Source organism: Furipterus horrens, unplaced genomic scaffold, assembly GCF_987537825.1.
Source record: "Furipterus horrens unplaced genomic scaffold, mFurHor1.1.pri manual_scaffold_3, whole genome shotgun sequence".
In the NCBI taxonomy this organism is placed as follows: domain Eukaryota; kingdom Metazoa; phylum Chordata; class Mammalia; order Chiroptera; family Furipteridae; genus Furipterus; species Furipterus horrens.
In genome coordinates, this window is record NW_028327173.1 from 171,293,741 (window position 1) to 171,321,699 (window position 27,959).

At 43.0% G+C, this 27,959-nt stretch overlaps 1 protein-coding gene across 1 annotated transcript in view; it reads left to right on the forward strand.

Moving 5' to 3' along the window:
* PAQR5 (progestin and adipoQ receptor family member 5) overlaps positions 1-27,959 on the forward strand; it is a 72,558-nt gene that overhangs the window by 16,446 nt on the left and 28,153 nt on the right. The window contains exon 2 of the mRNA XM_090270836.1: positions 12,019-12,181. Within this exon, the coding sequence (XP_090126962.1) occupies positions 12,131-12,181 (51 nt within the window). The 5' untranslated portion in view covers positions 12,019-12,130. The remainder of the gene's footprint in view (positions 1-12,018; positions 12,182-27,959) is intronic.

Sequence of the window (27,959 nt, forward strand, 5' to 3'; positions counted from 1 at the left end):
CAGGCTGCCCTCTGGGGATTCGGATTCAGAAAGCCTGAGATGGGCTCACCTGGGTGGTCTGTGTTTGCAGCAAGACCCCTGAGTGATATGGATGCATGTTTGGGTTTGGGACTTACTGCTAGAGAGCTCTTCCAGGCCCCTGTCTCTACCCCTAACTTCACCCCCCCTCCCAAGGGTCAGCACCCCAGACTCCACCCGGGCATTTTCTGGGTGGAGCAGCCTTTCTCAGTGGGGGACAGGGCCTCTGTGGCTCCCATCTGGGGCTCTTGGTTCTTTCCTCAGAGACTGCATGGCCTCCTCCAGCTTTCCAGAGCTGCTTCCCCAGGATGTGGGCTGGTATCTGGTGCCGTCCTCCTCCTTCCCCTTCCACGTTCTGGGCTCTCACAGGCTGACAGCCTTATCTCAGACTTTAAGTTTCTGATCAGATTAAAAGCTTGGGATGGGGGTGGAGATAAGATCATGCCTACCCCAGCAGCCTGACATTTCCCTGCTGGAGGAGGGGAACCCCAACAGTCAGGGCCTGCATTCACCTTCCATCAACCTGGCAGGGACTTCACCCTTTTACCCATGTTTGGGGGAGGGACCTGCCTTCTGTACCGACCCTGAAGGCCATCCAACCATAGCAGAGCTCCCCAACCCTCACTCTGCAGGGCTCAGGGCAGAGCAGCTCTGAGCAAGGTCTGCTCTCACCTTGGCCTAGACTTCCAGCAGCTCAACTCTGGCTTTGATTTCCAGTCCCCTGGGCCCCTCCTCCCTCCCTGACCTTTGGAGAGCCTAACTTACCTGAGCTGTAGTGGGCCTAAGGAAACTATGTTTTCAAGTTCCCTGCTGGTTCTAAGGTGCATCAGAGTTAAGCACCCTAGACTAGATGCCCAGCACCCACCTATCCAGCTCTGACAATGTGTAGAAATAGTTATACTGGAGTCAAATAACCTGGACCATCTTACTTTGTATATCACCTAGTACTAGAGTAAATCTTTGTATTTTATTTAAAAAGTATTTAAAAATTAAAATCAATAAAACCAATTATTTAATAATTTTTAAATACAAAAATATATAACAATTTAGAATATCAAGTAAATGTAAATTTATGAAAATAGACAATTCTGGTATATATTAGTAGTAAACAAAAATGAAGTATTCAAAACATTAAAATCTACACACTTCAAAAACATTTAGTCATGAAAAATTGAAGATGTAATATTATTTGATCCCTTTTAAAGCAGAGTCTTAAATACAGAGGACATTGGCAATATCATTATGTCAAAAGTATGTTTTTTTCCTATAAATTTTCTAGAAAAAGCTTTTCCTGACTCTAAACTAGCAGGGGAATGGTGAGAAGATATATTTGTGAGATATCTTTGAATATTTTCGGCTGACAAGGCCCTTTGTCTTTTTTTTTTTTTTTTTTTTTTTAAATCATGGACTGCAGTCTTTTATTTATCGGGAGCCATAGTTCTTATTTCTAAAGTGTGTCCAGTTTGTCCTTAAGTTCTTTAGTCTTATCTTGTTCAGACAGAGATTCTGAGGCAGTGTTTCTTGTATCAGTTTTAAAACTATGTTGCTATTCCATATGTTAGGAAAGTCTGTGAATAGAGTAATAACTATTCATGCAAGACTTTTGCTTTGTTTACTGCCATGTCTGAGAAGAACTCAAGGCTATTTCACATTTCAGGGTGTTGTTTTGTTTCGTTTTTTGACATTGTGATTGTTTCCTTTTAAAAATTGAGAGATGCGTGTAATGAACTTCCATGCCTGGCCTCAACAATCATAACTCATGGCCAATCTTTTGCACATCTACCCCTACCCACAAGCCCTTCTCCCAAGCAGGTTCTGTGGAAGCAGGTCCAAGACCTCATATCATTTCCTCTGTGATTACATCAGTATGCTTCTTTACACAAAAGGGCCCTTTAAAAAACATAACCATAGTACTATTATTGCACTTTAAGAACCGAACATTTCTCATTATTATGAAATAGCCAGCATTCATATTTCCACAATTATCTCATATATTCATTTTTTTATAGTTGGTTTGAGATTTCAGATTGTAACAATTCTGAAATAAAAATTTTGAACCAAGCAAAATACACCATTTTGGCACTGAAATGCAGGATTTATCAACAGAGCATGGCCACCACTGGGTGGACGGTTCTGGAGAAACGGGCCAGACCCTGCCTCTAGGATTCAGAGTGTTGTGGGTGGCGGAAGTCATTCAGCTGCTCAGCAAACATGCATTCTTTCAGCAGTAACATTGCGCCCAGTCCCGGGCTGAACACCTCGAACACATCAGAAGACAGACCAGCCAGTCTTGACCTGCGGGGAGCCAGGACACTGGTATTTCACTGTGAAGTTTGCAGATGGGCTGACATAGACCCTTGCAAGTGATACTTGAGTGTAGACTTGAGTGGGTAGAATTTCATCAAGAAAAGAAAGTGGAGGAAGAGGTGCCACCCGAGTAAACAGCGAGCACAAAAGCATGGAGGTGTGAAAGCCCTGTGTGTTCAAGGACAGAGACCAGTGGTGGCAACTGGCAGGGCTGGTGGGAGGGGAGGCTGGGGCTGGGTGGCCTGTGGAAAGCTGAGGATATGCTAAGTAAGGAGCAGGGCCTTCTGGAACCCTCTGGAGAGGACCCAAGGATTTCATTGTAGGAGCTTAAAGTGTGGACCATGAGTCAGGAAAGCAGTGCCTTGCAGGAACTCTGAGGAGTTTGGATTTCTAAGCCCTTCCTCAAGCTTTGTGTATACTAGGCCAGGAGTCCCGAGGGGGCAGGCCATTTCCCCTTTATCTCCAAGGCTAGCCTGGTGCCTGGACCACAGAAGGTGCTCAATATCTGTGTATTCACTGATGACTGATGATGACCTTAAGGGCTCCAGTGTGGGGCTCTCCTGTCCCCCTCTGCCACAGTTACAACAGAGGCAGTAGTACCCTCAGGCCTTTGGCTTGGGAAAGATGGTGGTTTTGCCAAACTGCATGAGCTATTTGGCTTTAGGACCTGGGTCCCAGTTCCCCTTAGTGGAGGACTTCAAGCCATTGTTGCCCCTAGGCCAGGGCAGAGGTGTGTGAAGCTTCCCAGGTAGGTGTGTGAAGAAATGCCACTGATTGCAATGGATGTGCAAATATTTGCCGTACAAACTTGCCGTGGGTTGGCTCACAAGCTAATTTCTTTAAGAATGGCCAAGGGTTAGACGACTCATTCATTATTGTTGCTTTGCTAAAAAAAATAATAATAGTAACATGCTCATTGTAGGCAAACTTATGTTATAGAAAAGTAGAAAGAAGTAAAGCAAATCCCTAGAGCTAACCACTACCATCTAGAGAGAACCACTGTGCACACTTTGGGGAACATCCTCCCAAACACTTTTCTGTCCATAAATACAAGCTGTTAAATGTAACACAGTTTTATATAGATGGTGTTACAAGATTTATGCTGTTCCATAACCTGCTTGTTTCATTTAACAACATGTCATGACACCATTTCCTGTCAGTAACCACAGATCTGTAACATTTTTAATAGCCGCACAGTACAGTTTTGCATGGGTGTACCATAACTTAACCATCCAGCTCTCTCTTGCCAGAAATGTGGATGGTTTCCAATTTTTCTCTACAACATGCTAAAGAATATTGTGCAGCCGTTTTCAAATGTGCACAAATCGCCTGGCAGTAAATATCTAGAATAACTGGGATAGCCGGAACAAAGAAAAGGTTCAGGTCACTCACCAAATCCAAAAGCCAAGCTGGAAGGTCACCATGGCAACCCCTCCCCACAGCACATGGAGCGCCCATTAGTCACAGCTCCAGGCAGGGAGGTGGGTCAGAGCCAAAGGGGAACAGTCTCTTTTTCATGCAAAATTACAAACCAAAGGCAGAGGGAACATGAGGGAGCATTAGTGAAGAATTCACATGGTGTGGGATGCAATGGTGATAATAGCCACCATTTATTGAGTGCTTGTTATCTGATAGATCCCGTGGTTTTTCATCCTCACAAGAGCCATTGATACTTTCATTATCCTCATTTAACTGATAAGAACATTCAAGTTTAAGAGACTGGTAATCTGCCAGAGGCACACAGTAAATGATGGAGCCAGGATTTGAAATTGACCAAAGTCCACTCCTCAGAATTCTCCTTATCAGTCTCTCTCCTGACACCATCCCTGAGATCCCCAATCCTAACTCCCCAGCTCCCCTGAGTCTTCATCTGGGCTCTTCTTCAAGGCTGCCCTGGCCACCTGACACTCCACCCTTGCCCCCTCCACTGAACGACAGACAGCTCCCAGAATTGTGTGCCCTTCTGACCTCCGTGCCTTGGCTCCTGCCACACCCTCAGTTCTAATGCCCTCTCTCCTCCATGGCTGCTGTGCTCCTGTTTATTCTTCAAGACTCTGCTCAAGTTTCATTTCTTCAAGAAGTCTCTCCTGATTCCCTAGTGTGATGTCCCTCCTCTGTGTTCCCCCAGAGCATCTGGTTCTAACTTCCCATCACATGTGCTTTGTATCAATTATTTGTGCCAGTCTCCTGGAACTGTCTTATCTGTTTCTCCATCCCCATATCCTGCCACAGCCTTGGACTCGTGGCTGGTATTCAGTAAATGTGTGCTGTGAATGAGTAAGTGATAGAACATATTCACATCCACTCTCCATTTCTGCTCCCAGCCTGAGGGCAGGCAGGAGAGAAAGAGCGCCCTGCCCCCCGCCGCCCCCCCAATCCCGGCAGCCACTCCCTGCTTCCCTGCCTCTCACCTGGCTGGTTCCCTAACATATTGCCCCACAACACTCACCCCCAACCTTATCCTCCTCAAGACTGGCTCACCCCTTTCTCTCACAATTTCTGTTCTTTCCCTTTCAGGGAAACCGAGGGAATGGGCACATCTCCTATATCACCCTTCTGCCCCCCCCCCAGCCCTTAGTCAGCATTACCCCCATCAGTCCCATGAACCTGACTTTTTCTCACCTCTTGTGTTCCTCTCCTTTGGGTGACCTCAGTGCTTCGAAACTCACCTCTCTGCCTCCTGAATTGATCTGTAGCCGCCTTCTTCACCTCTCAGATGTGGCCACATATCTTTAAACGCAAATCTGTGCAATTCAAACTCAACTGGTCTGAAAATTGTCCTCCTCCATTCCGCCATGGGTGTCACCATTCCCCAGCCCGTGGGAGATGGTGCTCCAAAGCCCGGCTCTCTCCTTGTGATTGGACACCTGACCTTTACCACTGGGTCCCCAAATGCAGAGCTCCCAGCTGAGTCTGCAGGAGTGGGGGTGCTGCCCAGACTGAACCATGAGCACTTACCCCTTGGGAAGGAGCAGCCAGTTGTCACCATGTGCAAATTTGGCCCAGGGCTGTAGGTCTTGAGATTGTCAGGTTTTTTATGTGAGGTCCCTTGATTTATTTTATGTTTGCCTAGTTTTTTTTTTTTTCTTAATAGACTTTGTTTTTTAGAGCAGTTTTAGTTTTATAGAAAAACTGTGCAGAAGGAACAGAGAGCTCCCATGTGCCCCCCTCTTTCCTCCCCCAAGTTCCCTCTGTTATTAATATCTTGCATTTGTGTGGTACATTTGTTATAGCTGATGAACCAATATTGATATATTATTAACTAAAGCCCATACTTTACACCAGAGTTCACTCTCTATTGTACATAGGATGGGCTTTGACCAATGATGTCTTGTATCTCTCATGACAGTATAATCTGTTGTTTTTAAAACACTTCAGAAGGGCAGCATCTCTGCTTTCCACACTCTTTCATCCCACTCTGCCCCTCTTTTCCTTGTCTCTACCACTGTCTGTGTTCACATCTTCTCACCTCTCTGTGCTCCTTGGAGTTTCCTAGCTCTGCCCATGGACAGTTTCTTGTCTGTCTTTTCTCTCTGCCAGACACGAGCTCCTGGAGACACTCAGAGAAGCCTAAGAAGCCTAGAAGTATGAGTCTTAGTGCCTAAGCTCGTGCTGGGATGCTTTAGGGATTCACTATGTACTGAGTAAATGCCTGCGCTGCTGCTGGGTACCGTGGACAAGAGGCAGAGAACGTGTGGCAAGGGGCAGACACCGGGGCACATCCCCAGTTCCGGAAGCTGCAGGGAGGAGTGAGCAGGTGTCCTGGCAAGCGCAGCTTTAGAGAGGGGAGATGGAGGAAGAACACAGCTGGGGGTGGTAGGATGCTTGGATCCCCGGCAGCAGCGAGCAGAGGTCTCGAGGGCAAAGAGAAGGCGCTGCCTCCATGGAACGCCCTCATGCCCCAGCTTTCTCTTCCCACCTGCCCATGCGGCAGCCTCCTGCAAGAAAGTGGGTGAGCAAGCAAGCATGGGAAAACATTTGAGAAGAAAATAAAAAGCTTCTCCCTGGTGGGGCTGCCCTCGCCCCCATGGCAACCCTGGGCTCCCTTCTACTACCTCCTACACACGCACACACTCCTCAACTCTGCCCCCAATCAGCCAGAAGAAGATACGTGCCTCCCACTCTGCTAAAGGAGCTCAAAGGGGTGACTTGCTATTCCTATAACATGTCTGTGTGCCTCTGTGCAAGCTGTTCCTTCTGCCAGCTGTGCCCTCTCCAAACTGACAGATTGTTTCTGATTGCTTACGCTCCCAGCAAATGGCACCTTCTCTGTAAAGCTGTAACCCGCCCCTGCTTCCCCACAACTCTGAAGGCATCCCTGCCCACATACTTCCATGCAAGTTTGTTTTCACCGCCCACGTAGCATGTATAGCCTCTAACCTGCCCAGTCACTGGTCTGCGCATCTCCCTTGTTCTGCAGGGGCTCCCGAAGGCTCAGCTTGTGGTCACACCACTGCGTCTGTGCTTTGGGGCAGTGCCTGACACAGAGACTCGCTACGTGGATGGATGGGTGAAGGGACAGACAAATGAACGAGTGGACTGCCTCTGAGTAGAACAGTCAGCAAGTTTGTATTGTCTCTTCTTTTATATAAAAGCAGATCCAGGCCCCATCTTCAAGAAATCAAAATTGTGGCCACCAAAACAACCAGCCTAAAAGAATCAGAGACTGTGTAGCCAGGGTGATAACAATTGCCATTTGCTGAGGTGCTACAGGCAGGCCCTGTGCGAAGGGCCCCGTGTGCATTATTTTCTTTGCTCCTACAGCTTACGAGTGAAGGGTGAGACCAAGGCTAAGAGAGTTCAGCATCGTCCTCCGGAGGGTCCAGCTCGTGCATAGAGCAGCCTGGCCTGGAACCCAGCGGACCGGGGTCTGTGTCTGGAGGTGCTCAGGGAAAAGAGAAAGCAGGGAGGTGGAACGGAGAGGTCTTCTTCTGGGGTGGGGCGGGGGAGGGTGGTAGGGGGCTGGGTCTGGAAGACAGCCAGAGAGAGGACAGTGAGGAGGTGTTCAAGGCTCAGGCCAGGCCTGAAGCCTGGCCAGGGTGGGGAGATTCCCAGGAGTTGCAGGGATGGGGTTGGGAGCAACTGTCCCCCCAGCCTGGCTAACTCTGGGTGGCCCACAGTGGCCGTGGTGCTGCAGTGCCTGTCTGTCTGCCTGGCCTGCCTTGCCAACCCCGCCCAGGGGAGAGCTGGGTCTGCAGTGAGAGCTACTCCCACTTTCCCCATGGGTGGGGCGAGGCTGGTCACCCTGGGTGTGGACATTCCTGTCAGAGGGCAAGGCCAGTGCTGCCTGCAGATGCAGCTCTCTCTGAGTACACCCACCGAGGGCATGGCTCTCCCAGACACCGAGGCCAGTTCCCAGGGTGGGGCAGTGGGTGCAGGGACAGGTGTCTGCAAAGGAACACTGCCCTCATTCACCAGCTGGTAGACACGACCCAAAGGGTTCAACTGTTTCCCACTGCTGAGAACGGGCCCAGGGACTCCTGGCCTAGAAGGAGGGTAGTGCTTCTGAGCCTTTCTAGCTCACTGAGACAACACTGAAAGCCATGGCCCTGTCCCCAGTGACACAGGCATCTTTGTGCATGTATACACATGAGCCCATACATGCACACACATAATTTTACCTCTAATTTTATTAACCTCAGTTACAAACCCCATCCTAGGAGTTGTTGCAGCTGATGGTTCACTCTGCTGAGTGTGTTGTTATTTATAGTAACGGTAGCACTACTACTAGGAGTAGGAGAAACACTACTGGCATTTATTTATAGAATTTGTAGTAATAAGCATATTCACATCCATCATTTCATTTTAGCTTCCCACAGCTCTGGTGGGGTAGATGTTAATACTCTTATTTCACAGGTGACACCAGTGAGTCGGGGAGAATTACTCAGCCCAGCCAAGGTCATATCTTAGGAGACAACACAAGGGAGACCTTGTAGGTACCAAACCCCCTATGCCTCCTTCCTGTCACACGTCATCGCAGGTTTCTGAGGAGCTGGGATTCCACCATGAGAACATTCTCCAAGCCCAGGTGGTCAGGGTGCTTATCACAGCATGCCAAGGAATGTTAGGAGGGGCTTCTTGTCCAGCCATTCTTCTGTCTAGATATCTGGAAGCATTGGTCCCCCAAATTCTATAGATGCAGCGTGGTATCTGTGACGCTAGGTGAAACTTTTAAAAGCCATAGCTCCTCATAACCAGTACAGGTGTTCTGTGACATTAGCACATTTTTTCAAACTTTTTTGACTGTGACCTTCAATAAGAAATACCTTTTGTCATAACCCACTACATACGTGTTGGCATGCATAACATGACAAACAAATACATATAACAACATACGTAACAAACAGGAATATCACAGAGCAATACTTCTCTTTACTCTAGGCAATACACTGATATTTTGTTTTACTATTTTTCATACTATTTTATTTTTAAATGCTAGTCACAACCCACTAAATCAATTTGATGATCTACTGACAGGTTGTGACCTGCAGTTTGGAAAACGCTGCATTAATAGACACAATAATCACGGTTTTAATTAATAGTGAGCTGTTTGAAAGTTGTTTGTAATTTTGCTGAGGTAGGCATTTGACCCTGACTGCAGCCAGGCTGGAGTTCAAGTGCAAGTCGTGTGTAATCTTGGGCAAGCCCCTAACTTTTTAATACCTCAGTTTTTTTGCCTGTAAAATATGAAGTCCATTTTCTACGTGAAAATTAATAATAATAGCAAGTATTTGTTGGAACCTTACTTTATAACAGGCCCTTTATGTGGCTTCTCTCTCTTTAATCATAATAACAACCCTATGAAGAAAGTATTACTGTTAGTTCCATTTTACAGATGGAAATACTGAGGCATGTGGAATTAGGTCCCTTGTCCAGGGTTACAAAGGAAATGTCAAACCAGTCTTTGAACCACGTGGCTTGAATCCAGTACCCAGGTCCGTACCTGCTCTGCCAGCTTCCTGAGATGGCATGGTGAGGGTGAACGAGATAAAACAGGTGGCAGGGTGACCTGCACAGGGTTGGTGCAGAGTGGGTGAGGGTCTCCCCCATTCTCAGGGTGACTTGTACTAGTTAGTTGGTTCATATCTGCCTCATCTCTTTATACATTTCTTGGGAACAGAGACTATCTTATTTGTCCCTTTTTCCTGTATGACAAAAATACAGAATGGTATGGCGGATACCCACCTCCCTCAAGTCTTCGTGTCACAAACCCCTTCAGTTTTAACGTCCATTAAATTCTCACCTGTTCCTTCAAGGTGCAGCAGTCCACCCAGAATAATGAGCTATACATTAGCCCTTACCCTTACTCTCCACATGATAAAAATGCAGTGGACAGCGGCTGAATGAAGAAATGGATGAATCATATATTACTTTTGTTGCCTCTCACTTTATTTTACTTCATTTTTTCAATTCCAGTTGACATTCGGTCTTGACGTGGCTTCTTTATATCCTTAGTTATAGGAGTTCTGTTCAGTTAGTTGTCAAATGATTCTCCAGGTTGTTTGTTCCATAATTTTGATGTGGTCATGGGAGGAGGTGAGCACAGCATTTACCTACTCTGCCATCTTGCCCAAAAGTCCTGTTACCCCCCCGCTTTTGATGTGTAGTGTAGCCATCCTACCAGGATAGTGTGTGCTGTGAGACTAGGGACCGTTTCTTTTCTTTTTCCTGCCCATGACATTGAGTCGATTCCAGGGAGGACTAGCGGACCAAGGCGGGCGGTCTGTAGAGACCCAGCCGTGCAGCCATTACTGTTCGCGGTTTTTCTAGTGTGCTTGAGATTCCCCAGCGCTGGTCTTTCGCCTTGTGTCCTGCCACTGGGTGAGCTCGTGGTGCTTCACTTGGTGAATTTGTGGCGCTTCTGGCTTGGCGACTTAGACCGGGAAAGCCAAGAGAACCAAGGTGTGCCGTGGCCCACTCACATCAGTGCTGTTTGCAAAGTATTAATTTTTGTTTTATAACCTGGATAAAATGTACATGTGCTTTAAAAAATTATTTTCTTTATTATTCTGTAATTTGGAAATATTACATAATTTTTTTTATTGTGGTAAAATATACACAACATAAAACCTACCATTTTCACCATTTTTAAGTGTACAATTCAGTGAAGAGTCACATGGTCGTTGGGCAGCCATTACTACTACCCACTTTCAGAACTTTCCATCATCCCAAATGGAAATTCTGTATCCATTAAACAATGCCTCTGGTCATCCCTCCACCCAGAATTCCTTTCTGTCTCTCTGAATTTGCCTGTTCTAGGTACTTCATATACGTGGAATCATACATTTGTTCTTTTGTGACTAGCTTATGTCACTCAACATTATGTCTTCAAGTTTCAGCCATGTTGTAGTGTGCATCAGAACTTCGTTCTTTGGAGACCACGTTTTGTTTATTTGTTATTTTGTTTATCCATTCTTCTGCTGATGGACATGTGTGCTATTCCCACCTTTTGACCATTGTGAATAATGCTTACATCAGTGTTTTTAAGAAAGAAGCAAATTTATGATGATGAAACATAAATACATTGGTTTCGCTACATAGTTCCAGGTGATACATAGAACATAAAAAACTATAATGAGAAGCAAAAGTATAAAGCAAGCCACAAAAAACAAAACACACTTGAAGTCCAAAGCATGAATCCGTCGTCGGCAGCCGTCCGTCTCGAGAGACGATGGTGTAGCTTCTTAAGAGTCTATCTGCACCGCCGAGAATGGCTGTGCAGTCCGACTCGGGAGTGACACGGTATCTGTCTCCTCCCGTGTTGAATCGACATCTTGCGATGACGCTGGAGTGTCCTCTCCAGTGAAGCTGAAGCTACAGAGCCTGGGCAGGGTGATATGGAGGGTCTGCTGTTGCCCATGCAGCAGACCCCCCCTCTCTTCTCAGCTGAAGGGTCCAAGGGAAAGACGGAGTCAATACAGCTTGGCTTCAGGTGCGCCACAGGAGTTGCCGGTGTTGACTACAACGTCGAACCGCCTTAGGGACTCCGGCTCCGGATTTTCTGTCGGGGTTTACTCCCTTAGCCTTTCCCCTGAAGAGGTATGCCGCAAGGCAGCGGAGGTTTTTTGGAGTCAGAGTTTTCCTTCTCTGAAAGCATGAATAGTATTGCTTTAATTAACAGAATTAAAGAAGTGTTTGATTAAGGCCCAGGGTGAGCCAGGCACCCAGCTGGGTTTCCAAGCATCCTGGAGGGTCCTTTCCATCAGTGGGGGAACTAGGCCTAGGCAGGTGGCTTCCCCTGCAAGCCTTCTGAAGAGCTGCTTCTCTTTGGGTGATTGGGAGCACAGCTCTCGGTCCTCTTCTGCCCACCAGGTGGACACTGTCTCGGGATCACACCATCTGGCTGGGGACAGCACACTGTGCAGTGGAAAGTAAGCAGTCCCAGCCCTGCCCTAGTGGTGCAACCTTGACCAAGTGACTCCACCCCCATGACCCTCAAGTGCGATGTGAGGGGTTCGGGTGACCTCTGCGGTCCTCTCCAGCTCAACAGTGTAATGATTGCCGTGTTATGATTTAACCACTTCCCTCCAGCACTCTTGGAGTGACTCAGAAGTCTGATAGTTTGGCTGTTGTTTTGAAGAAAGCCTGATTATTTTGCCGTCACAAGCAAGTATATGTTCCGTAAACAATCTGACAGTCTTGATCCAGCTGGAATTTGGCTGAGACTGACTGGACTTCACTCTCTCCTTTCAGGGAAGCAGCCCGGGCACCCCCTGGCCAGAGGATCCCCAGGCCATGTCAGAATTTTGAAGACTGGTGACAGGGAGCGGCTGCCACCCACCTGCCTTCCCAGTGGGGCTTCAAGATGCTGAGTCTGAAGCTCCCCAGGCTGTTCAGCATAGACCAAGTGCCCCAGGTAGGTGCTCTTATCCAGTGGCTGAAGTCCAGGTGGTGACAAGGATATGGCCTCTGCAACAGGGTGACTGCTCTGTCTTCAGCCAGTCTGTTCTCTTCAAGGAGTTCCTCCCAGACTCCTCAGTGGATGAGAGCTTCCTCTTCCTCCACTTACACCCAGTCTGGAATGGAAATGCTTCTGAAACTGTTTATGATACAGCCCTTCCCTGTGACATCTGTATTCTATCCTGAAGTGAACTCATTGAGACTACCGATTCAAGCTAAAGCGATGAAGCCAGCATCATCTAGCTGGGTAGAGTTTTATTTTTAGGACCCTTCCATGGGTATTGGAACTCAGTCTAGAGGTGAAGACACCCCAGGACATGCTTTGCTCTTGTCCCCCATCACTTGCAGGAGGCCCAGGCCAGGCAGGGGTCAGGTGATGAGGAGGGTTGTTGAGTGGGCCTGAGTCCTACCCCTGGTCTCCTGGGCTTGGGGACTCAAGGGAAGGCATCCCAGAACACCTGACACTCACTGGCAGTCTGCATTTTAAATAAGCCTTGGGTGAGGCTGGACTTCTTGTGAGCTGTGCTCTGGTCAACTAGTGCAAGCAGTCCTTCGCTTGCAAAGAGGACATCATTTCATGATACCCTTCTTTCGGTGTCCAATTTCCTTGTTTTGGGACTGGAGAAGTGTGACGTTTCATCTGGAGGGTGTCCCAGAGGGAGGGGAGAGCTCCTTTGCACTCATTTGACTACCAGGTGCTTACAACACTCCTCAGCAGCATGAATGAAAAATAAGGAGATATGCTGTCAAGTGCTCTCCCTAAAAGCCCATGATTCTAGCAAGATGACATTGAGGGGAAATCAGGGACGATACAGACCTGTTTGGGTAGGAAGAGATGAGGAATGCAGCAGGTAACAGACAAATTCAAAATGAGACTGGGTCCCCAGACTTTGAGAAAAGTGCCTGCCTCGGGTCTCACAGGCCATAAACTTGTCTTTCTGGTGCATGCATCTCGGTAGTTGACTCTACCCACAGAGCACACTAGTGGCTGTGATGAGTGGGGACACGGGGTGATGGTCGCGAATGTGTGTTTTGTGATATAGTCTTTCCTATGATCCAGGCTTCTATTCCCACCTGGGTCGTCTGATCCGGGCCTTAAGAATTGAAAGCACCAAGCTGCCTGTATGACCACCGGTCCTACAGGTGACACTGGCACTGGGAAATAAGAGGAAGCCAACACAGGGGACTGTGCTATCCACTTGGCTTTTATTAATGTAGATCCACTCAGCTTTTACTAATTCAGATTCCATTCAAAACCATATTAACCTAATAATAATAATAATAATTACACAAGAGGATTGGAGGATAAAGAGCCTGAGTCCCAGAGACTCAGTCTATGGGTCCGGGAGACAGCATGGTAGGCAGGGGAGCTGTCAGCATCTCACAAGGCAGAATCTCCAGAGCCAGGTTGGCAGCAGAGCAGATGAAGTCCTCGGTCCAGCACAGCAGAGCCTCTGGCAGCATGGTAGTCAGGAGATCAGCATGGCATGGGGCAGCACCTTGGTGCGTGGAGCCCAGCTGTCTTGGTGGTGGTCTGAAGTCCACCCCAATTATGCCAGAAAACTTGGCACTCAGATGAGCTGGAAAGTTCCGCGGTTCAGAGCCAAGAATCCCCCAGTGGCCTATCAGTAGGTGTGTCCTTTCTGCAGACACTTCTGTGTGCAGATATTTTGGGTGTCCTGTCCTGGAAGGCATTTGGCAGGGTGGCTGGCATGACTTAGGCAGTTTCCTTCTTGAGCCAAAGTGTCATGGCTGACTGGCAGCCATCTAGGTTGACATGAATGACGCTGTCTTGTTTTATATACTTTATCCTATTTTGACCGGACCAGTGCCATTTTATTGGTCCTGCCCTCCACAGTGATTCTTTGACCCATTCACTCATGAAATTTTTATTGTGCAAGGTATTACCCTATGTAGAGCTCAGAGAATGGTCTCAATGGGTACTTTGCTAACCTGCTGGAATTCCAAAGATGAGGACCAGAGAACCTCAGAATGTGTCTTCTCTATCCAATTTTTGTAAATGATGGAGATGACAGTATCCTTTTTAGTAAAATGACACTAGTAAGAGGTGGAGAACCAACATCAAAACCTTCCTTGGGCTCTCACGTCCACTACTGGGCTTCCCAGCATCATGCCCGAAGTTTCTGCAGCCAATGAGAAGAAAAAGTTGCTCCGCCCACCTGGAGGGTGGTTTTACTGGAGGATTTGGTGGGGGAGGGGGAAAGGCATTTTTGGTATTAAAATGGGTGCAAGTATATTAAGAAGAAAAATGCACAATTAGCATAAATATTTAAAGTAGGTGACTTCATGCAAATGTTAAGCTTACTTTTGGTAGACTCTGTTGATCCCAAGGCAGTCTGTAGAGTGACCTCAGACAAGATTCTTAATCTGCCTACCTCAGTTCCCCCATCTGTAAAATAGAGAATAGTATCTGCTTCCTAGGATTATGGTGAGGATTAAATGAGGGAGGGACACCACCTCTTGGCATTGTCAGAGTTATAATTCTGGCACATTCCTGGCTGACAGATTATTCACAGGAAAGGCCAGTTTCTCCCTTTCCGTAGAAGGTGGAACTTAGGTATATGCCTCCTAATTTTTAGTCTCCCTCATGCCTAAAAACAGACCTGGATTTGTTAGCTAGTTATTAAAGATTTGAACAAATAGGCCCTGGTCAGTGTGTCTCTGTTGGAGCATTGTCCCATAAACTCTAAAAGGTCACTGGTTCGATTCCCAGTCAGGACATATTCCTGGGTTGCAGGTTTGGTCCCCATTCAGGGAGTATACAAGAAGCAACTGATCAATGTTTCTCTCTCACATCAATGTTTCTCTCCCTTTCTCTCTCCCTCTCTCTAAAATCAATAACTTTGTCCTTGGGGGAGGATTAAAAAAAAAAGATTTGAATAAACAGCCAACAGAGGGAAAACATCTAGGCATTGATTCCTACACAGACCTAATTTAGAGACAACATGGAAACGTCTAGATAGCAAGTTAATATGGAGGGTGACATTTTGACACAAAACAAAGCCATTTTGTGTCAAATTGAGAATCTTTTATTAACTGCAGCCATGGCCCGCAGGCTGCAGGTAAGCACATGACATTGTCCCAGGTGTCTCAGTTCAGGGGCACAGGCAGGAAGATTCCCTGAGGTGCTTTGCAAGACAGAATTTCCCAGCCTTGCACTGCAGCTCTGCCACTTACTGCGGGAACTCCAGCAAGACTTGTAACTCCCTAAGCCTCCATTTCCTTATCTATAAAATGGAGACAGTACCTGGTAGGCCGGTCCACAGGGCTATTGTGAAGATCCTAGAAGAATTAAATAGAACAGTGGGATTATTGTGAAAGAAAGAAAGCATAGGCTGGTAAATGGCTGGGAGTGGTGTTGGTAGGTGGCCTTGGGCACCTGAGCAAGGAGCCATCACAACAGGCAAATGGTCTCTCCAGCCCAGGATTTCTCAAAGTAGATGTTTGGATCACCACCATCAGAATCACCTAGGAGCTTTTTGAACTATAATAGAAGTTGTGATTACAAGCATCTTGGTATTGGTCTTGATTTTAATCAGAAGGAACGCTTTCAATATTTCATCATTTAATATAATGTTAGCTCTGTGTGTGTGTAAATAATCTTGATCAGGTTAAGGATATTCTCTATTCCTAGTGGTTGTACAGGATTCATTTAAGTTGTTAATGTGGTGAGTTACATTGATTGGTTACTAATGTTAAACGAACCTTGCATTTAAATAAAACTTGGTCATGTTGTAATATTTTTTTAATCTATCGCTAGAATCTGTTAATTAATATTTAGTCTAGGATCCTCAAATCTATTTAATGAGTTGATATGTAATTTCTCCTTATACTGCCCTTGCCCGGATTTGGGATTAAGATTATGCCAACCACAAACAAGTGGGAAAGTATTGCCTATTTATTCTATGGAAAAATTTATACTATTAGAATTACATGTTTCTTAGTGTCTCATAGAATTTATCTGTAAAATGTCTGAGCGGGGCCACCATATCGCCCACTCCAAGGAGTGCCATTTACCTTTTTGGCTACATGCACAGCAACCTGCAAAGTTATAGAGGGAACAACTCAATTCTACAGCTGAATTTTCTTTGTGGAAAGATTTTTTTTATATATAACAACTTTGTTGAGATATAATTCATGTACCATAAAATTCACACTTTAAAAGTATAAACAATTCAGTGGGTTTTAGTATCTTTACATAAACAAAGTACATTGCATAAAACCATTACCACAGTAAATTTTAGAACATTTTCATCACTTTAGAAAAAAATTCTATACCAATTAGCAGACATTTTCCACCCCACCCACACCCCATCCCTACTCCCAGGCCTATGGCAACCCCTAATTTATTTTCTCTCTCTATGGACTTGCCTATTCTGGATATTTCATATAAATGGGATCATATCATAGGTGGCCTTTTGTGAATGACTTTTTTCACTTAGCAAAATGTTTTCAAGGTTCACCTGTGCAGTAGCTTGTACTAGTACTTCATTCATTTTTTTATGGCTGAATAATAGCCAACTGTATGGATATACCACAGTTTTTTATTTATTCATAAGTTGATGGACATATGAGTTGACTCAATTTGTTGGCTACTATGAATCATGCTGCTGTGAACATTTGCATACAAGTTTTTATGTAGACATATTTTCAGTTCTGTTAGGTACACACCTAGGAGTGGAACTGTTGGGTAATTCTCTGCTTAACTTTTTTATTGTAAAATATACTTAGCATAAAATTTACCATCTTAACCATTTTTAAATGCACAGTTCAGTGGTATTAAATATATTCACATTGTTGTGCAACTGTCACCACCATTCGGCTCCATCATTCTTTTTATCTTGTAAAACTGAAATTCTATATCTGTTAAGCAGAACTTCCCATTCTCCCCTCCCCCAACTTCAGACAACTACCCTTGTACTTTCTATCTTTATGATTTTGACTACTCTAGTACCTCATATAAGTGGAATCGTACAGTGTTTGTCCTTTTGTAACTAGCTTATTTATTTCACTTAGCATAATATCCTCAAGGTTCATTCATTTTGTAGCATATATGTCAGAATTTACTTCCTTTTTAAGCCTGAATAATATTCTGTTGTATGCATACACCCCCTTTTGCTTATCCATTCCTCTATCAATGAATACTCACTGGCTTGCCTCTATGTTTTAGCTATTGTGAATAGTGGTGCTGTGAACATGGGTTACATATAATTCTTTGAGACCCTATATATCCAGAAGTGGAGTTGCTGAATTATTTGGTAATTCTGTTTTCAGGAACCACTGTACTGTTTACCACAGTGGTTGTACCATTTTACATTTCCACCGACAATTCGAAAGGATTCCAGTTTCTCCACATCCATATCAACACTTGTTTTCTTTCATTTCTTTTTAAAAAATATATAATAGCCATCTGATGGGTATGAGGTAGTATCTCAAAGAAGTTTTATTTGCATTTCCCTAATGATTAGTGACATTGAGCATCTTTTCATGTACTTATTGGCCATTTGTATATCTTCTTTGGATAAATGTCTATTCAAGTCATTTAGTCATTTTTTAATTGAGCTATTTTTGTGTTTTTACTCTTGAGTTGTAAAAGTTCTTTAATATTCTAGATACAAGTTCCTTATGAGATATATGATTTGCAAATATTTTCTCCCATTTTTTGTGCTGCTTTTTTTTTTTTCAGTTTATTGATGGCATCTTTTGAAGCACAAAAGTTTAAAAATTTGATATTTATTTTCTTGTTGTTCCTTTTGTTTTTGGTGTCATATCTAAGAAAACTTTGGCTAATCCAAGGTCATAAAAGTTTACTCCTATATTTTCTTCTAAGAGTTTTCTCTCTTTCGTTTAGGTCTTTGATCCATTTTTGAGTTAATTATTGCATGTGGTGTAAGAAAGGAGTCCAACTTTATTCTTCTCTTTATATTCTTTATATGTGAGCATCAAGTAGCTCTTACACCATGTGTTGGAAGGACTATTCTTTTTTAAATTGCCCTGGCACCTTTATTGAAAATCAGTTGACTGTAAATGCAGGGGCTTATTTGTGGATTCTAAGTTCTAGTTCATTGATATCTGTCTATGTCATTGTCTTGATTTTGTAACTTTGTAATAATTTTTGGGAAATGTGAGACTTTCAACTTTGTTCTTCTTTTTTGAGATTGTTTTGGCTTTTCAGGGTCCCTTGCATTTCTATAGGAATTTAAGGATCACTTGTCAGTTTCTGCACAGAATTTAAAAAGGCAGCTGGGATTTTGATAGGATTGCATTGAATATGTTGATTAATTTGGGGAGCATTACCATCTTAACAATATTAAGTCTTTTAACCCATGAACATGGGTCATCTTTGCATTTATTTAGGTTTTCTTTTATTTCTTTCATTCATGTTTTGTAGTTTTCAGTATACAGATCTTGTAACATTAATTTGTTAAATTCCTAAGTATTTTATTGTTTTTGATTCTGTTGTAAATGAAAATGTTTCCTTAACTTCATTTTCAGAGTGTTTATTGCTTGTATGTTGAAATGAAACTGAGTTTTTTATATTGCTCTTCTATCCTGCAACCTTGCTGAACTCATTTATTACAATAGTTCTAATAGTTTTTAGTGAATCCTTTAAAATTTCTTAATGTAAGATTATGTCATCTGCAAATAGTTTTGCTTTTTCCTTCCTAGTGTGGATGACTTTTATCTCTTTTCCTTGTCCAGTTGTCCTAGCTAGACCCTCCACTGTGGTACTGAATAGGAGTGGTAAGAGTAGACAACCTTGTCTTATTCTTAATCTTAGAGGGAAAGCATTTCATTTTCCATCAAGAAGTTAGCTGTGGGTTTTTCATAGATGGGTTTTATTATGTTGAACAAGTTCTATTCCTATTTTCTTGAGTGTTTTCTTATCATGAAGGGATATTGGGTCTTGTGAAATGCTTTTTCTGCATCTACGGACATGATCATATGATTTTTGTTTTTCTCTCTTTTTGATTAATCTTGTCAGTTTGTATTTTTTAATATTTGAAAAGAGGCAAATTTGGGCTCAGTGGAGCTTCTATTATGTATTTTATATCTCTAATGACTGTTGTTATTTTTATTTTCTTTCTACTTTGGGTTGGTTTGCTTTCCTGTAACTTCTTAAGTACTGCCTTCCAGTGTAACAATTAAGTCTATTTATTTCCCTCTAAATATTGCTTTAACTGCAGCCCACATGTGCTATTCTAATTAATTTCTAATTTCCATTTTGATTTCTTATGTGACTTACGATTGCTTAGAAGTGTTTATTTTTTAATTCCCAGATGTAAAATAGAGTTTTTATGTCATTTATTTAACTTAATTGATTGCTGTATAAGAATGCCCTCTGTATTTTTCCAACCCTTGAAATTTGTTCAGACTAGCTTTATGGCATAACACATGATCAATTTTCATAAGTCTTATAAGTGTACCTGAAAATATTGTATACTCTCCAGTTGTTGGGGGGCAGTATTCCATATATGTCCCATAATATCAAATATTTTTATATTATTACTAATCTTGTTCAACTTAACCTATCATAATTGAGATGTGTTAAAAATCTACCATGATAGCAGGTTTGTGAATTATTCCTTGTAGAAAACTAAATTTTTACTTTATATATTTTGAGCCTATGTTTTTTAGGTATTTCCAAGTTTGTAATTGTTATATCTTCCTGGTGAAGTAAATTTCGTATTATTTCATAGCAATTCTCTTTGTGTCTAGCAGTGCTTTCTGTATTAGAATCTGATAGTCATATAGGCACTCCAACTTTGTTATTTTTGTTATTTTTCTGGTTTCTTCCTTTCCTTCCCTTGATTCTAAGTCCCTCCCTGACCTTATGTTTTAACTATGTCTCATGTAAATGACATATAGTTGGATTTTCTCCAGTCTGACAATATATTTTTTTTAACTGGATAGTTTAGTCCATTTACATTTTTAATAGGTATTGAAAAATTTTGCATTTATTTCAGTCATCTTAGGTGCTTTCCATTTGGCCTGTTTTCTCTGTTCAGTTATCCTTTCTTGCTTTCTTTGGCTTGACTTTTACATTCTTGTTTTCTATTTTCCTTTTAATATTCTATTTTCCTTTTAATATTCTATTTTCCCCTTCAATTCTTTTGTAATTCTATCTAGAAATATGCTCTACATTTATTAGTTTAGTGGCTACTCCAGCTTTTTAACATGAGTACTGTACTAGTCAGAAGCTAGGCTATGCTGACTTCAAAAATTCCTCCAGATGGCTCAGTGGCTTCACGTGGCAAAGGTTTATTTCACATTCACATTACATAACTAAGTGCTCAGTGGGGAACTTGAGGGACCCAGGCAGCCAGAAGATCTGTAATCTTGTAGCTGCACCATCTGGAACATGTGGTTTACCCAGGAGGAAAAGAAAGTGCGAGGTCTTAGGCTGGGTTTCCCAGAAACAGACTCTGAACAAAGATTTGTGTGCAGGAAGTTTATCAGGGTGAGTTCTCAGGAACGACAGCTGTAAGGAAGCGAGGGAAACAGGATTGGGTACAAGAAGAAGTTGCATTAGAGGCCTCAGCTGATCACACAGAGTGCTCTGGAATGGGGCTTGCCCTTCAGACTTGTCCCAAATGAGAACAGGGGGCCTGGATTTTGTACCCATCACCAGTGGATGTGTACTGCCCCTGGGCAGGGAGGATATCATGGTCAAGATAGCAGCCTTTGGCCAAAAACAATTCCCACAGAGGGATGAGTGGCTTGATTCTGAAGGGGGTAAGAGTTCACTCCTAAGTGCATCATGATGTCTTCTACAAGAAGGCACACTGCTTTGAACTGCCCTGGCCTGGAAGTAACATTCACCACAAGTAGCCATATGGCCCCAAGTTAACTGCAAAAAGTCTAAAACTGTATGAAAGCACAGTTATTTGGTGAGCAGCAATGTCTCTACCATACCTAACTTAACTTCTTGGCTCTGAGGACTGGTGACTTTTAACAGCTCCAGAACTTTAATAGTTATCTCTTCAAATATCACAAAGAAGACCATTGTATTTTCTCCTTCCAGAGAAATATTCTCCATGTCTCTTACTTGCTCTTTCACATTTCCTATTTCTTAATCTCTTTGTACTGCTTTCTTGATACTTTTGGGGGGAATCTTCTTTCAGTTGACTAATTTTCTCTTCAGCTAGGTCTACTCAGCTGTTTATTCTTCGGTGACTTTTTATTTCAATTATTTTTTAAATCCTCACCTGAGTATATGTTTATTAATTTTAGAGAGAGAGGAAGTGAGAGAGAAAGAGACAGAGAAACATCGATCTGAGAGAACCATTGATCGGTTGCCTCCTCTACGTACCCTGACCGGGGATCGAACCCACAACCTTTTGGTGTACAGGATGACGATCCAACCAACTGAGCCACCCAGCTAGGGCTGTTTCAATTATTTTAATTTCTAAAAGCTATACAGTACTCCCTCTCTATATCGCGGTTCACTTATCATGGCTTCACTGTATCGCGGGATTTTTTCAAATATTATATTTAATTATATACTGCGGATTTTTTGCTATATCACGGGATTTTGCAGTACTGTACAGTAAATACTAAAATAAATGTAAGGTTCCTACTTTGCGGATTTTCACTTATTGCGCGCGGGGGCGGGGGGGTGCCTAGAACATAATACCCGCGATAAGTGAGGGATCACTGTATTTGGTTCTTTTCAAATTTATTAATTTCTTGTTCATATTTTTAAGCTTTTTCTTTAAGCATATTGAGCATAGTTATTTTATATTTCAATACCTGTTCTTTGAGCTCTCTTTCTGTCATCTACTGTTTTTGCTGTCTCTCATTCATGATGTTTTGTTTCCAAGTCTGTGCATGCTTGTATTAAAGTAGAAATCCTTCAAAGATGATTTGGACTTGCTTTTGTTACTTACCTGAGGGAGCTACAAAACTTTGACCTCTGTTTGTAATCACAGAGGTAGTGTGAATTTGGATCAGAAACCTGTATGAAAATGAGCTGGTGGTTCTGAATTATTGGGAGAGATTTTTTTCAGAGAGACAACTCCTCATTGTCCCCTTCTCCCTGGTGGGATTTGTTTTTCATTCACTTCTCTTTTAGAGTCCTAGCTTTCCTTATTGGTGAGGTCTGTTAGATTCTCTGCCTTTGATGGACCTGGGTTTCATCTCTTATTTACAAAGTGTGACAGCAGAATCTCTGATGGTGAAAGCAGCTTACCTCAAAGGGTCCCTGGTTTCTTTTTGTCTGGGGGCTTGTGACTTCCTTGCTTTTCTGCTATCTTGCCGATACATTTTTCCAGCATACGATGCAGACTTTGTCCAGCATTTGAATTGTTTTAGCCAGAAGGGTCCTTTATGACATCTAATCAATTATCATTTCGCCAGAATCAGACATTCCCTAGCCATTCTTCCAGGTCCTTCTCTCATCACTCCAGTGATCTCTTTGTTTTGAAAACTTTGATAACACTTAGCATTTCCATTAAATGTCTATGGCAATCTCTAGTTACTGTAGTCTGGATGCAGTGAAGCAGACATAGACTTTGTAGTCCAACATACTACAGTTGCATCTTGGTCCTGCTGCTAATTATGCCTAGGGTTGTTTTTTCTTCCTCTTTTTTGTGGGGGAGAGGGGAGGGGTGGTGGTGGCTGCAGCAAGCAAGGCATGAGTTAAACTCTTGACTGGGAATTGAACCAGGGCTGCAGTGGTGAGAGCACCAAATCCTAACCACTACACCACCACGAGGTAATTGTGGCCTTGGAAACATCACCTCCCTGAGTTTTAGTTTCCCGTCTGTAAAATGAGGTTAACCATGCCTACCTCACAGTGCTCTCATCATGATCAAACAAAACAGGGTCTGTCCCTAACATGTGCTGGGTCTGAATCCAGAGAACAAATAGAGACCACAGACCACATGTCTGGATATATAGAAGTTACACAGGACTGGCAAACAGGTGAAGCTAGCAAATAGCTATATAAAACGATCTGTTTCTACCTTGACAATATCCTCTCATACCAACAAAAAATAATATGTAAAGCTCTGATTTTTATATAGCTAAAGTCAACAAAATATCAAAGATAACTAAATTCAATTATTATTGCACATTTGGATGTTATAATGATGGGTTAGTGATGTTTGGATGAGCAATAAAATAAAACATAACTTATTACATGTTTATTCCATAGTTTGCTTTTCTTGCTTTTATTTAAGCAAAACTATGAGTTAATTGTTGTAATGAATATTATCACATAATTTGTGTTCTATTAACAGTGATACCAAATCACACCACTGTTCTTGAATCATTGATTCTTTTTTTTTTTTAATTACATTCATTTGGAAGAAATTTCTGCTGCGTTTGGCCCAGTTCTGCTGAGGTAGAACTGGAATTATCAAAAAATATTCTTAAAGCCATAAATAGAATCAGAAATTAACTATAAATTTTACATATCAAGTTTAAACATTGTAATGCCTAATTATAATTTAGGAGAAAATTAAATATTTTAATTTCATATGGATCATCATTTTTTTATATAGCCGTTTTTAGTCTCAAAACAATAGCTAGATCCATACAGTACTGATTTCATTTTGCTTTTTCAAGAAAGAAGACAGTATCAAGAAAATTGAAAACGTCATTACTTTGATAAGTGAAAATTATACCTCAATTTATATAATACCCAGAAAAATAATCTGTATAGAAATTAATTTCAGGATTATTTGTATGTGAATCTTTTATTTCATAGTTTATAGACATCTTTGTTTCTTTTTTCAAATTTTATTTTATCTGAGTGTCATTTTTGTTGCATATTTCACATGTGGCTCCTTTGGTTTAGAAAAGTCCTGTATGCATTTAAAATAATAAATACATATTTTAATCTCTTTAAAAGTGAAATAGCCAAACCTAGATTTTTCTATGTAGGCTTTAACATCTCATAATAAATGTCTGTGGAGAGCTCAGATTCAAAATTAATGTAAATTTCCACCAAAGATGAGATTTTCTCTATATTTAAGAACCTTCTGTAATTTCACTGATTTCTGCTAGTCATCTTGTATCTTATCTAAATTAAATCTAAGTATTTAGTGGCATTTATTTGGCATTCCCATTGTGTGACTATGAATAGTTTATGGTCAAATTTGTTATGCATTTCAACAATACGTCCCATACTGGAGAAGATTCAGAAAATGTCCTACATAATCTTTGAATTGTTCTAAAGGAAGTCATTGATTCTCCTAGTAAGAAATTGAAAGTGTGTGCTTCCATTTCCATGTTCTAAGATTGCTTTTGGATTTTTGGTCACATTCTAACCTTGTATCAGTTTTCTGTTGTTGCCATAACAAATTACCACAGGCTTGGTGGCTTAAAAAAGAAGGTAAGTTTATTATGGGTCTTGCTAGACTAAAGTCAAGGTGATGGAGGTTCTGAGGGAGAATCTGTTTCCTTGCCTTTTCCAGCTCCCAGAGACCACCTGCATTCCTTGGCTCCTGGCCTCTTCCTCCATCTGCAAAACCAGCAATGTTGCCACTTGACTATCCTTTCATAGTCCCATTTCTTTCTGTCTCTTCTTCTGTCTCCTTCTTCCACTTGTGAGGACACTCGTGATTAACTGGGCCCACCTGAAAAACCCAGATGCTATTCCTATTTTAAGGTTAGCTGATTAGTAACTGTAATTCCATTGAAACCTTAATTCCCCTGTGCCACAGGTTCTGGCGATTAGGACATGAACATCTTTGGGGGCCATTTTTCTGCCTACCACAGACTTTCTAATCGTGTTATACTGTTACCACAAGCTTGCCTGCGGCAGATTTTTAAATCAATGCCTATAATTGAAAATCATTTTCCTAGTTCTTAAATCAAAGACTGCATTTTTACAACAATGGAGCTGATGGAATGCTCCATTGTTTCAGCTTCCTCCCATTCATCTTCTCAGGTCAGCACTCTGCCTGGTGCTGTCATTCAATGGGAGCTCTCTCCAAGATACCCCCTACCTAAACTGAGTAATATTTACTTTTTAAAGACATTATATGTCTTCTTTTTTTACTTTATTGTTCATTAAATTACAAATATCCTTTAGGTTCTCCATCCTGGATAGTAATAATTTATTTCATTGCTTTTTGTCCTTCTTATATGTTTGGCCAGAAGAAATTCACCACCATCTTTTATAAACTCTGTGTTGCTGTACACGACGCATCCTTATTGGATACTGGACAATTGTTTTGTAAAGAATGTCGCACCAGTGTTCGAAATTAGCATTTACCTATAATGGCTTAATACCCACAATGGTCATCTATTAAGTCAACATATTTAGTTCAAGTAATTGCATATGAGTTGTGTGCAAGTGATGTTTAGTTGAGAACCTAAGCATTCTCCCCTGGCAGGACCACCATGGTCCTGCGTGAGACAGTGCTTAACGTCCAACCCCGTGCCAGGCACACTGCAGGCACTCACTAAATGACGTTAAAACTGTTGCGGCAGGTCATGCCCTGCCTTCTTCCTTGCCCGTTCTCTTTGAGCCTTCTGCCCACCGCTCATCACTAGAGACCTCACTGGTCTCTATCTCCTTCCCTGGCTTTTCATGCCCATGTTTTTGGATTCATCTTGTCCCTCTTACCTAAAGGGAACCTCCTCTATTGTGGTGAACTGGATTCTAGGCAGGGAGGTGACAGCGGGATGCTGAGGCAAAAGCCTGGGTTGTGAAGCTAGAGACCGCTGCAGCCTCAGCATGCCCAGAGAGCTTGTTAGAAATGCAGACTCCACCCTGGCTGCTGTGACTCAGTGGATTGAGAGCCAGCCTGCTAAGCAAAGAGTCACTGGTTCAGTTCCTAATCAGAGCACATGCCTGGGTTGCGGGCCACATCCTCAGTTGGGGGTGTGCAAGAGTCAACCACACATTCATGTTTCTTTTCCTCTCTTTTTCCTTCCCTTACCCTCTCTCTAAAAATAAATAAATAAATCAAAAAGAAAGAAAGAAAGAAAATGCAGACTCTCACCCCAGCCCCACCCAATTGCAATAAGACCACTAAGTGATCTGCAGGCACCTAAGGAGGCCAGTTTGAGAGGCACTGGCTAAGGGACTTTGTCACCCAGCCTTACCACTTTGGTGTTAGTCTGCTCAGACTGCCATAACAAAGTACCACAGTCTGGCTGGCTTTAACAACAGAAATTTATTTTCTCACATTCTAGAGGTTGGAAGTCCAAGGTCAAGATGCCAACATAGTTGGTTCTCCTGAAGGCACCTCCTTGGCTTGTAATTGGTCACCTTCTTACTGCTTCTTCATGTCGTTATCCCTCTGTTCACTCATGCCCCTTGCATCACACTGTGTGTCCAAATTCCCTCTTCCTATAGGGACGCGGGCCAGATTGGAGTAGGACCCCCCACCAGTGGCCTCATTTTAACTGAATCACAACTTTAAAGACCCTATCTTCAAATTCGGTTCCATTCTGAAGTACTAGGTATTAGGGCTTCAACATATGAACTTTGTGGAGGACACAGTTCAGCCCACAACACCACTTTAAGGAAGAAGAAACTGAGGCTCAGAGAAGTATGTGGCAGTTCAAAATCACCCTGTAGGCCAGGAGATGAGAGCTTCATCTCTGACAGAGACCATCTGAGCAGCAGCGAAGATAGTGTAAGGGGCTGGGGAGATGGAGTCTGTTTGCATTTAAGTTTTAGCTTTGCTCCCACTATTTCTGGGATCTTGGGTACATGACTTAACCTCCTCAGGCCTTAGTTCCCTTTGCCATGAAACGGGGACCATAGAAGGCTCGCCCTCACAAGGTCATGGGGATGCCATGAGATTTGGGCAGGAAATGCAGACTTCCACACTGACGGCACCTGCAGCCCCTGACCCCACTCTGCCTCTCCCCTTCATCTGCTATCAAAAGCCACTTATTTGTTACCAGCCAGAATGCCTGATTATTTTCCCAAGGTGATTTGCAATTTAATAGCTAGAAAAACCAAGGGTTTAAAACTGTCACAGTGGAATGTCAGGCATCAGCTGGCAGGTGCACAGGGTCTTTTGTGGAAGGCAAGCCTGTGGCAGGCACTAAAAGGAAAACCTGCTGACGTGCCCTTCCACCCCGGTGCCTGGGGGTTCTCACTTCTAAATAATAGGCTGTGCACAATTTGATTTCATTTCACTGTAAATTGCCCCGTCTGCAACCAGGGATGCAAGGCGGAGTCCTACAAATCAATTCTGCTGAGCAAATAAGCTGGTGCCTGCTAACCTGAGGGTGCTTAGAAATGAGGCCCGGCTTCAGAGCATTAAGGCAATGATTGCAATTTGCCTTTTGGGGTCAAACTGGGTTTGAATACAAAATTGTTTTCAAATGTTTCGTTTGTTTAGATTTATGTAGCAAGCACTCTGATAAGATCGACTCTATGCAAAGTGCTTTGCTGAGGCTGGAGTGGGAAGGTGGGGAGAACGAGTCCCCTTCCCTGGGCTCAGAAGGGCTCAGCACTGGAAGGCGCCTAGCAACGTGGCCTAATAGATCATGGTTCAAGTTGGGAAGAGAAGGGACAGGTCAGAATGTCACTTTTCTGGGACAGAGGATCTCCATCTTTCAGCCACCCTTTATCCATCTGTACTTTCGGAGGAGGGGGCTGCTTTAAATCCTACCCTTATGGCAGGGTTCACCTTAGTTTCCCACGCACATCTGGGGTCAGGGCAGTGGCTCGGAGGGCTTTGGCTGTAAGCTTTCCTCTCCAGGTCTGGGCCAGATTCTTAAGTGTGGTCGAGGTGTCC